This window comes from Lepisma saccharinum, chromosome 14 (genome assembly GCF_977018435.1).
Source record: "Lepisma saccharinum chromosome 14, izLepSacc3.1, whole genome shotgun sequence".
Taxonomy (NCBI): domain Eukaryota; kingdom Metazoa; phylum Arthropoda; class Insecta; order Zygentoma; family Lepismatidae; genus Lepisma; species Lepisma saccharinum.
The window spans coordinates 33,569,742-33,583,825 of NC_139242.1; the positions used below are offsets into that span (position 1 = coordinate 33,569,742).

The 14,084-nt window shown below is 39.2% G+C and overlaps 1 protein-coding gene across 1 annotated transcript in view; it reads right to left on the bottom strand.

Annotated features, from left to right (window-relative positions):
* Positions 1-12,113, bottom strand: part of PIP4K (phosphatidylinositol 5-phosphate 4-kinase) — a 119,379-nt gene extending 107,266 nt beyond the window's left edge. Inside the window, exon 1 of the mRNA XM_083135362.1 lies at positions 11,718-12,113. Within this exon, the coding sequence (XP_082991488.1) occupies positions 11,718-11,861 (144 nt within the window). The 5' untranslated portion in view covers positions 11,862-12,113. The remainder of the gene's footprint in view (positions 1-11,717) is intronic.
* Positions 12,114-14,084: the final 1,971 nt, after the last annotated feature.

Sequence of the window (14,084 nt, forward strand, 5' to 3'; positions counted from 1 at the left end):
AGGGTTCAATTTCCTGTAGAAATCCAAAAGGAAGTACAGAAGCTTAACAAATTTGAATTGCTTCAAACTTTTCAGCAAACCCTTAGCTTTAGCGCCATCATTGTCTTTTCCATGGGCCAACTGTTCAAGATGGGTCACAACAGCTTTCCATGATTGCAAGAGAGCTCTTACAGCACTTTCTTTGCTGGCTAACCACCTAATAGTGTGGATATCACTCAGTTTTAGAATTTCGTCTCCAATAACTTCTGCCGTTTCTCTCAAGAGGTGAAGTCTTTTAGCAGAACCATGATAAAACTGAAAAATATTCCTAATCACGGAATCAAATGCTCTAAGATATTCAACTTCACCACACGCATCCAACACAGCTAACTGCAAACGGTGTGCAAGGCAATGAATATTTACCATTTTATTACAAATAGCTTTCATTTGCACAGCCAATCCTGATTTGTGCCCGACCATATTTGCTGCACCATCAGTACCCAAGCCTACAATGTAACACTTGTTTCTGTATTTATTTGGACCTATTGCCTTATCTAAATAATCAGTTACGGCATTGAAGTAACCAGCAGAGGTAGAGTTCGGGAGCTCTATTACTCCTAAAATGTCCTCTTTGATGTGACCATCATTTGCATCCACGTATCGAACATACACATTTGCATGCTCGACTGATGATCTATCTGTGGATCCATCAATCAGAAGGCTGATGTATGTACTTTTCTTTATTTTCTCCACTAGATCTAACTTCAAAGTTTCAGCTATGAAATGAATAAATTCTCTGCATTGCTTTTCATTGCCATACTTAGGTAGAACACTCACACTTAATTTTCCTGCCAAACACAGCAGATCTACAAAGTCTTTAAATGGTTTCTCATGTTTAGCTACATAGTAGGCTACATTAAATAAATTTGTAAGATGAGAAAACATCTGGTGATCCATTTTTTTAATGCATTTTGCCATCTGTGTTTCTGTCGGGCATTCTTTTGCCTTTGCACTGGCAACATTTTCACTATGTACTTTACTCTGACTATGCTTTAAAAAGGACTCCTTTTTAAAAGGTACAGAAAACCCATTGACCCATTTTTTATCAACGTTACTGGTAGGCACCTGTTTACAATATTTGCAAGATGCGACATTTGTTGCTTCGTCATACAACAACCACTCAAAATGGTTTAACCACTCTTTATTAAATTTCCTTTTAACTGGAAATGACACTGAATCACTATCACATTTCCTTTTAACACTTTGAGCACAGCTGGGAGATGAGGTAAGCTGAACACTGCTACCAGCTGATTTTGATACATCACCCGTAACGAAAAAGGATCGTATGTTTGTTTGCTTCTTCTCCATAGCAGTAATTGAACTAAATAAAACTAATTCTCTGGAACCACTTCACTCACAGGTAACTACCACCAAACCAAAAAGAACGAGGTAAACAGAACGAACGTTACTACCACGTCAACTAACGCTCACGAGTGCATTTATAGCATACTTTTTCTTTCAACGAAACGAAGACTGGACACTAAGCGCGCGAGAGCAGTTGAGAACTGTGAAAACTGAGTTTTTTCCGCGCACAAGCAAGGAGCCACGGTCTACTCCACACTCTACCCCTCAAGTCCGCACGATGCATATTCTGTTCGCCACATCTTCGCGACCTTACCTCACTCACCCCTCTTGCTGCCAAAATCTCAACGCGTATCTCCTTTGACAGTCGAAACGTTGCTACATCTTTTCGCGCTTCTCGGGTGTCAGCAGCCAGCTCTCCTCTGGCTATGGTCACTGCATCGCCCAGCGAAATGTTGGGGGAGGGGTGAAGACAGGCCCGTAGCGAGGAGTAGGTGAGGAGGCTGGCAAGAGGGCGCCGCCATAGAATGTTTTTTTGGTTGTTTTTTTTTATGGCAGCAAAAGCAAAGTCAGGTTATGCCAGGGAGATATTTACAATTAGGAGATGTATATTCTAGTTACACACTGTTAAAATGTTGTTTCCCAAATTAGCAGTAATGTAGGTATTGTTATTTTAATTTCAATTTCAATTTTATGATTTGTAAAGAATTACGACTGAAGCTCTGCTGGCCCCTTGAGAAAAATACTGCGAATGCCCTTGGATCCATGCTCGTCCCAGATAAATTAAACATCAATGTATCAAGTATGTATTTCACACATCACTCACATAATCTTATTCATATCACAGAACTTTGCATTTTAGAACAGTGCACGTTGGCACCGGAACAAGATAACTTTAAATTTGCGCAGTCATTTTTTTTAAGGGAATAGTATTGTTTTTGTTTTTAAAAATGTGCCCTGCGCTGCGGAATAATTTACTTAACATCGTTTTGGAAAAAAAATCGAAAAAAAGCACCTCCAGAAGGCGAAAATCCGTGATAATAAATAATTAAAGATTGTCGCTACCCTACATTCTCTTTCACTTAGCTTTATACGCGTAATAAACACAACTACGTTAAAATAACAATATTTTTTAAAATTATTCTTAAAATCGATGTAATCAAACATATTTGTGGCTGACACATTTGATTGATTGATTGATTGATTGATTTTAGTTTATTTTACTTCGCGTTTTGTGCCTCTTGGCTAATTTGCGAAGATGGGGATGAGTGATGAAGTGATGAAATTGATGAATGGACATTCACAAACAACCAAGCCCGACCGGGATTCGAACCCGGGACCCTTGGCGTCGCAGCGCTGACACATTTGAAAAAAGTAACATCCGCGAATTACTTTTTCAGTGTATAATAATAATATATTTAATAATTTTATTTCTGTTCAGTAGACTTTTCATAGTCTTTATTCTTGGACGACGTTAATAAACGTTTCTGTTATTTTTATTCAACCGAGATGATGTGGATGTGCGGTGATGGTATGAAAGTTAGGAAGAGACACCCAGGCCAGTATCTGAACCCAGAAACTCTGGCGTCGTAGCACACTGTACTAAGGACTTCGCCAAGAAGGTCGGTGGAAGGTAGCATTTTGAGCAAAGCAGAAATTAAGTTTTATATATATATATATATATTTCATATAAGATATGATGGTGGCACCGAGGCACATAGTGCTTCGGATCCCACTTTAAACTGTAGGTCCAGTTCCGATTAACTTACTGTGCACTTAAAATGCCAAATCAATATCAATCAATTTAATATATGAACCAGCGTGTAGTGCATCTCCACTGCATATCGAATTAGGGATCCAGTTTACAAGGGGATTATATTCTGTACTCTTCACAGTTAAAAGTGTTAACCCACTGACCAGCCGGCAACGTGGTGGATTGGTTGGCATATCGCGCTACAATGCCACGGGTTCCAGGTTCGAATCTTGACATGAGCATGGATGTTTGTGAGTGTCCATTCATCAATTCCATCATATCACCACTCATCCCCATCTTCGCAAATTAGCCAAAAGTGGCACAAAAAGGGAAGTAAAATAAAGCAAATCAATCAATCAAACCACTGAGAAACCCAAGTTTTATATTTTGGAATCTCTCTAATTGAACTGGGCCTCCTCCAGGACGTAGTGATAACGTCACTCTGAAATCAAGGGGAGCAGAATTCCTTATCCGGTGGGGGTACAATGTAGTTCGACTCCCACTTTAAGCTGTAGGTTCAACCCCGATTAACCTTTTTGGGCATAAAGTGAACTTTATAAAAACAATCTTTCGTTGAACTTGATATTGGTTTACATTTTTTACATGTAAGTTTGAACATGCATAATAATAATGATTATAATTAATAGACGTAATGAAAGCCGAAATGAACATTTTGCTACGCTTGGAAAAAAAGCAGAAAGAAAAAAGCAGTCGAAGGAACCAGGGAAGAACGCCCTCCTCCCTGCTCTGTTTTAGTGGGGGGAGAGTGGGTGATCGGACGCTTGGCAACTCTTAACTAGCCTTTCTTTGTCGGTGCGTTCTGCACCCCAAGATTTATAGTTGTGGTTTTGCCTCCGATGGGGGACACGGAGGTCCGATTACATGGTGTCGGCGTTGAGTGGACACAGGATTTTGAATCGGCTCGCTTTCCAAAACCATGTACGAAAGTTGGATTGAGATGTTCGGGCATGTTTGACACATATTTGAAACAACAAAATTTTAGTCGCCAGCCCAAAACTTTTGGTCGCCAATGGCGACCTGGCGACCGGAAATTTCGCGCCCTGACTTAGATGATGATTTTCTGGCTGAAATCTCTGAAGTTGAAAGTGAAGGTACTTGCAGTGATGATATTGTTTCAAGTGATGAAGATGCTCAAGATGATAGGGCAGGGATTGAAGAAGATGATGGTGGTGAAACTACCGGCAGTGAGTTGAAAGATGAAACTGCATAGCTGATACATGGACTGAATCTTCAATGGTAAGCAAGAGACCCTTTCCCATTCACAGGTGACAGTGGTGTGAAGTTAGTGCTTTCGAATCCACAAAGTCCATTGGATATTTTTCAGTCTTTTTTTGATGAAGTGCTGATGTAATATATTGTGAGGGAAACAAATAAATATGCCAGTAAAGTAGGAGATGACAAAAGAAGATCATGTAAAATGAGACGGAAAAGCAGATCTTTTATGGAAGGACACAAGTGTTGTTGAGGTGTATGTCTTCCTAGCTCTTATTATTCTGCAGGGGATTGTCAGAAAGCCGACAATCGAATCTTACCATTCTACCAATCCTCTGATATGCACTCCTTTCTTCTCAAAGTGCATTAGTAAGGACAGGTTCAGCTTACTTATGTAATATTTGCACTTGTCTGATAAAGTGTAACAAGATGTTCCAACCATAACATTTCGAGATGTGCTATACTTTCTTCTTGGAAAGTTCAAATCCCATTACATTCCAGCTAAAAATATGAGTATTGATGAATCATTGCTCTTGTGGAAAAGATACATCCTTCTCAAGAGAGCCAGATTTGGCATTGAATGTTACATATTAGCAGAAGCAGAAAGTGGCTATGTTTGGAATCATCTAGTTTACACGGGTAAAAAAAAAACGACTTATCCCTGTAATATTCCAGGAATATCTGAAGAAATTAGCAAAGGATTCACCAAGCCAACAAAGATAGTTTTGAGTCTCACTGAACCATTATTGAATAAAGGATACACTCTTGGAATAGACAATTTCTATGCCTCTCCTGAGCTTTATGAGATTCTTGTCGCTAACAAAACAGATGCCATAGGAAGAGTGAGTTTCACGAGGAAGAACCTTTGCAAGGAAGTAAATGACTAAGTGTTGAAAAAAGGCAAAACTATTGTTAGGTTCAAGAGTAAGCTCATGCACATGAAGTGGAGAGACAAGAAATATATAAATATGCTGAGCACTATTTATGATCACGTGGGAGGAATAGATCTAATGGACCAAATTACATCTGCTTCCTCGCCTACAAGAAAAGGAGTTAAGAAATACTACAAGAAGATATTTTTCAGATTGCTTGAGATAACTATTCTCAACAGCCACATCATTTACAGGCGCTATGGAGGTGGAAAGAAATTTCTTGATTTCAAAATGGATCTCATTGAGCAGCTCATCAGTGCTTATAGAAGAGATGTCTACTGGATTACAAAAACCGATAGGTCCCCTCAAAATGACATGTTGAACATGTCCAACAAGGTTTACAGGAAGACATTTCCCAGTCAAAATTCTTACAGGTTATGCACCTTGACCCAAAAAGAAGCTTCTAAGAAGATGTGTGTATTGCACAATACAAAACAAAGTTAGGACTATCTATCTATTGCTGTGATGTATGCGAGTTGCCATTGTGCATCATTACATGTTTTAAAGAGTATCATACAGTGGAGTACTTACCGAACTAAATATGAGCCAGAGAAAAAAGAAGGACTATTGAAAGTGACATTATATATTGAATGTAGATCACAATTGTTAGTTTTTTATTGTAAGTTAGGTATATACTGACTCTATAGCAACAGAAGTTTTTGTGGCATTATACATATTTTATCATTGTAATCAATATATATAAAATTTCAATAATAATAATAATATTGTAATTACGTGTATTTTGTTTGTTTTTAAAGAAATAAACAAAAATTTCTATAAACAAAAAAACTATTCCACATTTTACATTATGAAAAGTAAATAAAAGTACAAATTAAAAATAAGTGCATTTTAAAAATATATAAATAATTTACGAATCCAAAAATTAATATATAATGGTAAATTGCGGCAAAGTCTATATACAGGGTGTTACTAAAGTTCGTTTCCAATGCTTACGGGGTGATTCTACAAGTAAAAATAAACACAAAAGTTCATGTGATTAAATGCTGAAAACGGCACCCATTCGGAGTTATTGAAGTGGGAAAATTATGTTTACAATAAAATATTGGCACAATGGTCAAATATATGACTGCGGCGAAGGGCGTTCCACAAAGAAATGCAGAATGCTCTATTCAAAAAAGGACATGGCAGGTGTGTGAAGTTGATGTGCAAGGGATTCCCCAAAGGAAGCGAATGAATCTGTTGAAGTCAAGGGGGTAGGGAAGGGTTAGCGAGATGTGTTACCCACGGAAAGTGATATGGCAGACTGACAACTAAAAAAAAGCAAATATCCGTAGTGGACATCACCATTACGTAGAAAAACAAAGATGGTGGTGGTGCGCTAGGTTGCATATGTGTCGACATGTTCACTGTGTGCAGAGTGGAGGTGCCGAGGGAACCTCATCACAGACTATGTTCATACTGTCTGCCATTAACTTCCACGCAGAGATGACAACGCCGAATCAACGATTGTCTAGTGCAAGCAAACAACTCCGCGGTGTATGCTATTGTCGCTGCGGTGATATTAATGCGTGCAACGAGATCCTCGGCCGACACGAGGCGTTTCATTTCTCCCCATAGAAAAAGTCCAGGGGAGTGATGTAAGGCGATCTTGTTAGCCACGGCACAGGCCCACCCTTACCAATCCACCGATTGTGGAACAAGCCATTGAGGAAGTGACGCACATTTTGGTTGAAATGTGGTGCTGCACCATCGTGTTGGAACCATAGTTATTGCCTCAGTGCCAAGGGCACGTCCTCCAACAGTTCAGGCAAAACATCACGAAGAAATGCATGATATGTACCACCACAAAGGCGAACAGGGAAAATGTACGGCCCAATCAAATGGGCATGCACTATCCCACACCACACTTTAACCGCAAACCTGTGCTGATGGTGTGCCACGAGAATTGCATGTGGATTTGCAAAATCCCAAACGTAAATGTTTTTACTATTGAAAATGCCCATTTTGGTGAACATTGCTTCATCGGTCCACAACACCCTGTTCAAAAATTTCGGGATAGTTTCCATGTGATGCAAAAACCATTGGCAACGAACACACGTGGGTCAAAGTCCTGAGGTAAAAGGTCTTGTACCTTTGAGTTTGAAAGGGTACATTCCCTCTTCGGATAGGACGAGCCGCACATTAACATGGGAGATGTTGTGGCCACGGTGGCCGCGGTGGCTCAGTCGGTAACGCGTCTGACTACCATGCTAAAGGTCCCGGGTTCGATCCCCGGCCGGTTCAAATCCGGGAACTTTTCTAACGGTGGAAGCGGCCCCGGCGCCTACCCAGCGTCGAATAACATGGGTACCTGGGGGAAACCCTGGGGGGTAAAGGCGGTCAGGGGCGTGATGCTGATCACATTACCCCCATTAACGACCGGATCAAGAAAGTGTGGGGCGTTACCCCCACACCCCCTATACGCCATCAAGGCATGGTGATATGCACAGGGGAACACTTTACCTTTTATGTTGTGGGCACTGGCTATAGCACACGTACTGGTGTCAGGACGATCCCTGACAGCATTTAACACCATAACTTCACATATCTGCCATGTGCTTTTTGGAATAGAGCATGCCGCATTTCTTTGTGGAATGCCCTTCGCCAGCAAGATCGCCAGACATCACTCCCCTGGATTTCTTTCTGCGAGGACAGATGAAACGCCTCGTATACGTACACCTGTCGTGTCAGCCTAGGATCTCGTTGCACGCATTAATGTCGCCGCAGCGACGATAGCATACACCGCGGGGTTGTTTGCTCGCACTAGACAATCGTAGATTCAGCGTTGTCATCTCTGCGTTTAAGTTAATGGCAGACAGTATGAACATATGAGGTTCCCTCGGCACCTCCACTCTCCACACAGTGAACATGTCGACACATATGCAACCTAGCGCACCACCATCTTTGTTTTTCTACGTAAGGTGATTTCCACATAATTTTCACACTTTTCCTACTTCAATAACTCCGAATGGGTGCCATTTTCAGCATTTCGTCACATGAACTTTTGTTTTTATTTTCACTTGTAGAATCACCCCCTAAGCATTGGAAACGAACTTCAGTAACACCCTGTATAGATTGTTTTGATTAGCTTCAATTTGGGGAGAGTCTGAATATAGTTATTATTTAATGGGTTAAGTGAAGTATGCCTTTTTAATGTTCTCTAATAAATCATAGTTTGTTTTTTATAAAATGATCAGTCGTAAAAATGCATTTGCTGCCATAGAAAAAATCATCTGTCTCAGCTTTTCATCCCTTGTTACCTGGCACAACTAAGTGATAGACCAGTTAATCTCTGCACTGTAAAGCAGTCCTTATATTTATAACCAGATTTCAACAGTTCCAGTTATTTGAACCAATTTGCAAGTATAATAAAAAAATCCATCACTTGTACGAGAAGAAGCAAGGTGTGAAAATACTAAAACGACCATATTTAACTACTCGTGAAAGCATTCTGCAGTCACGAGAAGACATCATCAATCTATATCTTAGCCAATGTAAAAAATAAAAAAAATGCCATTTGATACGTAACACATGTGGGTAATTGCAAGAGAAGTAAAATTCTCGAATCTAATTTACCCTATTAAGCTATAAAGGACTGACTTTACTATATGTTTGCATGACTCATCTGATATGTATTTGTATAAAATTTTATACAACTGCGATGTTGTCAGTAGAAAAATTATGTCCATAACATTATAACTGAAGTGTAATTAGGAAATAAGAACCACTGATTACTTCCACCTCCCAATTTATAAAAGTCTTGTCTTTTTGAACCAAGTTCCTTTTGTTTTATTGCAATATCATCATGCTACAAATGCAATTTTAACCTGGTTCGATTACGATTTACTTCTCTTAACACATACTGCAGAGTTTTAGCGATTACTTAAGATTTTGTTCAATATATGCTTTCCACGTTCATAGTTCTCTTAGCATGAAAAATAAAGCCCCTAAATGCATTCTACTAAGGTTCCGATTTACTTCTACATTAATTCCCACTAGCCTACAATACTTACAGTCGTTTGTCAATGGAAAATACATTGTCCATGGGAAGCACGCATGCATGCGTAAGGTATTTTTTAAGTTGATTTTTTAATATAAATAACTTTTTAAAAAAACCAAACAGTGCTCATTACTTTAAGGAAGGTTCAAATTTCGTGTGACAATGATTGCCAAAATTCTACGATAATTACTTTTTCTGCTAGGAGAATTTGAAAAAAGTCATAAAACAATCCGAACCGTCACAGTCTTTTTTTTTATATCAGAAGTTTAATTGATTGACTCTTCCATCTCACAAAAATATGGTCGCTGTTAAGTGAAGATGTGTTTTCGATACTATTTTAGTATAGGTGAGACACCTATAAATCATTTATTTCGCACTTTTTTACATTGCTAACATACTATTCTGCATTGCGGAACATTTCTCTAAGTGAAATAATGAATTTCTAACGAATATAGTGTCTATTTCTTTCATTAACGAGTACTTACTGTTCTTCCTTATTTCCACACACAATATGGCGATAGCGTACCCGTTCATCGCACGTTGTGCCAGTGTTTTGTCAATTTGGAGTGTGCATGCAGTGTTGCAACCTTGTTCAGCAAAAAATACCTACTTTCATGCCCGGATTTGAAATTATGCTAATACCTCGCAAACCATTGACGTTAACCTAAAGAACCATTACGGGGACAAGGAATGACTACGGGGTTAGGTTAGGCCCATTAGGTTAGGTTCCATTAGCACTCATTTTCACCAAAAAATACCTACTTTTGTGCCCAGACTTGAAATTATGCTAATACCTTACAAACCATTGATGTTAGCCCCACAAACCATCCACGGGTAGATCCAAAAATTCACGATAGCCCCACGAACCATCACGGGGATAAGGTATGCCTACGAGGTTAGGTTAGGTTCCATTAGCACTCTTTTCGTTCAATTTAGCATATACGGACAACATCGGTTTTTCTCGATAAAAGAAAATACACGGAATTCTTTTGAATTTTAACTTTCCACGTCCCTGGAAACTCTTCGTACGGATGTACATCCACTTCCCATCTTGTCCAATGTGCATTTTCTGCATTTCACTGCTTTCTTCAAGATTCCATGTTGAATTATAAATTCCATGGAATCTTCCACACCCGGCAACAACTTCACGATGCATCCTCGTCACGTCATCTTATAGCGAAAACACTGACTACGGGGTTTACGTCATCTAACACACGGAACATTGTGCTCTAGTGCAGAAAGCAAATGGCAGCAGCAGCAATAGCATGTCAGAGAGAGATTTTCGCAGAAAAACACATGAATTCGCATTAAAATGGATTAAAACTACATTCCCGAACTTCAACAATGCTAAAGAAAATGATTTGCTTAAGTACTTTCTTCTGTAAAAGGTAAGAAAACCATCTCCGCTATACGAAATTCTTGCCGTGTTTTCAGAGTTACTATGAATATAAAGAGAGTAATTACAGTCCAAGTCTCCAAAATAGGTCTATGTAAAATACATGTTAATAGCCCTGTCTAGTTTTCTACACTTTTTGACTCTCATTGTACTCTCACGTCTAGTTGGGTACAATGTGCTACACTAAGCCATCTATTTCGTCAATTTGGTGTCTGCACTACATTCTGGAATGGTGCACGGTGTGGTGTATGGTCATGTGGTGTATGCTCAATAATGAAACATATGTTGAAAGCAAAAGACAAGCATTTATTCAACCTACACTGCTATACTTGTGTACAGTGTCTAATTTTTTAGTGATTTCCTTGCATCAGCCTGTCACTGGGATGCACCTGCACTACATTTGGTGTCAAAAAATGTAGTCAACGAGACGGTTTCTTAACCGTTGCTCATACATGGTTCGATGATTTTCTTTAAAGTCCACTTCATGCACAGGCAGGCTAATAGGGACTAGACGTACAGTTTAAATGGGATCTGAATCACTTACGTACTTTCACCAGGTATAGTATCGAACATACATATAGGTAAACAGCTACATAGGCAGAAAGGTCGTTCTGTAAGGAAAGCGTGGTAAATATTCATAATTTGTCTTTAGTGTGTGTGCATTTATCCATGTAGCCTATTCATTTAACTCAGATCATCTGCGTATATAATGAGGAGATTAGCATTCAACAATAGGAAGTCAAGGAAGCTTGAAGTCGTTTAAAGCACAAAGACCAATGATTATTAGCAACCAACACTGAAGATTTATTCATAATTATAATCCGATTGAGTTGCTACTAAAAAATTGTGCGAATTAATCTTGTACTGGCCCTGTAGAGACAACACCCGGTTCTATATTAAACAACGTTCATCTTATGTCGCTCAGTAATATATTTACGTCTAAACGTTATAAATTTCGCTAGTACAGATGCAAAAAATGTCTTTAATGTGTAGATTACATAGACCATCTTTACAAATTGCAGAAAATCACAATGAACATACTAAAATATGATTGGCACTTACCGTGTGATTAACACCCCACATAAATACAGATAGCAGAGGCTCATTTGCCCTGAATAGTTTCACCTTCTGGTGTTTAACTCGAAAGTGCTTCTTTTTTAACTTGCTTAAGCCAGAAATGCTCTGTACAGCTTGAACGGCACTCATGGCGCCTCAAATCCGAGAACAAAACTTCTAAGAGATATCGTTGTATCAAAACATTCTCCGAGCTGCAAAATCTAACTCTACAAGTTTTTAGTACTTAATGACAAATAAGATACGTAGAATCCATAAGTGATTTCTTGCAAACACACACAGTTCCTTGCAACAGAAGACGTATATTAAAATACGAACAACCACTACTAGCACAGTAACATTAGCACGAAACCACCATGACACTGAATGTTTGTTTAGTTTCTGCAGTAGGGGTCACTACAGTCAGTGCAGCATCAATATGAAAAATATGTCCTACCATTTAACAGTTGTATAACATTTAATTTCACTTAACTCCTTTCATATCCTTTGTAATATTCCTTCGTAACTTATATAACTGGAAATTTTGTTTACGTCAAACATATCTTAGTGACTAATGGAAACTCGACATATATTTTCCAAAGCCTTAGACATTGTTTGGTTCAGAACTTTTTCATCATCATACAGCGCTCTTCATCGGTGATTCGGTGATGCTTTCCGACGCTACTCGATGTATCACAATCGATCACAGGTAGGTTGTGCAGATGAATGGTGTTCTTCTTTTATACAACATAATTCTCATTCATAATTGGGAAAAGAAATACGGAGAAACTAGTACTCACTTTTATCCGCGAAGCTGTTTTTTCTTTTTCGATTAATATCAGTGGGGACTGCCAGCATTCTCGTTGGAACTTGATGTAAGGCTCGATGTGGAAATTACTAGCTGGGAGGATGCTTAGTTTGGTGATAGTTGGGTGGAGGAGATGCATGTATGTATCAACACGGAGACCAGTGGCGATGCTACATAAAGGGCAACTAGGGCACTGCCCCACAACAATTTTAACATAAAAAGTTCATCTGAAGAGACGATCGGTATATACGCATAAATATTTTTTTTCCCTCAACCCCTACGTTGCTGCAACCAGACTTACAGGGTATGCACCCTGTGCGAGGTTAATATATTTCTCCGTCCTGTTGGAGAGAGTTCAATCTCGGCTCTGCCCCGGAGACGTGACGTCACTGACTGATCCAAACATTTACAGCATCGGCAAGGGACGGTCCCCTCACAATGGAAAAGCTCAAAATTCGTAGCCGTCTCTGGGCAGTAAACGAGGTGCCCTGCCCATTCATGTTTGCCTCATTCACCGTTCAGTGTTTCCAACGCTTGGCAGGCAGTTCATTCGTTCTTCCAGCCTGCAGCAATAAGACAGAAAAAAAATCCCTCGAATGCTTTTCTTCGCGCTTGTTCCGGCGACCTGAAAAGTTGACAACACTTTTTATTGCACAAACTAGTCCCTCGTATTTTTAAAAAGATCCTTCTTTCTTCCCATTGTAATACGGATTTGGATTTGAGTTAGTGTGTGAGTTTGCGTTGCGTTCCGTCTGTGCGTATTGGTCGCTTATGAAATAATTAGTTTTTCGCGATTTTATAGTTACTGTACGTGTTTATTTATTTGTGTAATTGTGTCTGTGTTCCAGCAACTTGACATGCAGAATATCTTCGTAAGTATAAACGAACTTTTTGGGGGTACATGGCCAATGTAAAATGTTGTAACTGAACTTAACATCATCTTCCTAGTTAGTCATTGATATTAGTGGATACTTGGTGAATATGACATTGAATCATGTAGAAACTTTAATATCTACGCCTTTCAATTCATTGACAATGGAAGAGAAACTCCAGTGTAACATTTTTCTAATCATTCCAGTATCTACCCAAAGTTTAGTTACTGCAAGCGTATAGGGTTCCGACGTCAATATTCGAGTTTTTTTTTTTTTTATTCATGTAATTTGTTCCATACGTTGCTGATTTTTCGTATTGCTACGTAGTGAGTATTTAATGCTCTTTGGAGAGATATCTTGATCAGAATGTTAATTTTATTCCAAATTGTTCGAACAATTTACTTACTCCATATCAAGGAACTCCCCTCAAAAACCTTAGAGGAATATAGAGGTAAACTGCCCCCCCTCCCCACCCAAAAGAAAAATGTGCCCTGCCTGACTGAAAAGGCACGCGCCGCCCCTGACGGAGACAACTGCCTGTGCAAATAATCTTAGCTGGGACCGGGATCGAGAAAAAGAATTCCCGTCCCGATTCCGACTTTTCAGGATCCTGATCTGTCGGGAAATTCCATTGATTTTGAACTATATATAGTTCAATGGGAAATACAGAATGGTCATTTTAATAAGTCGTTAATT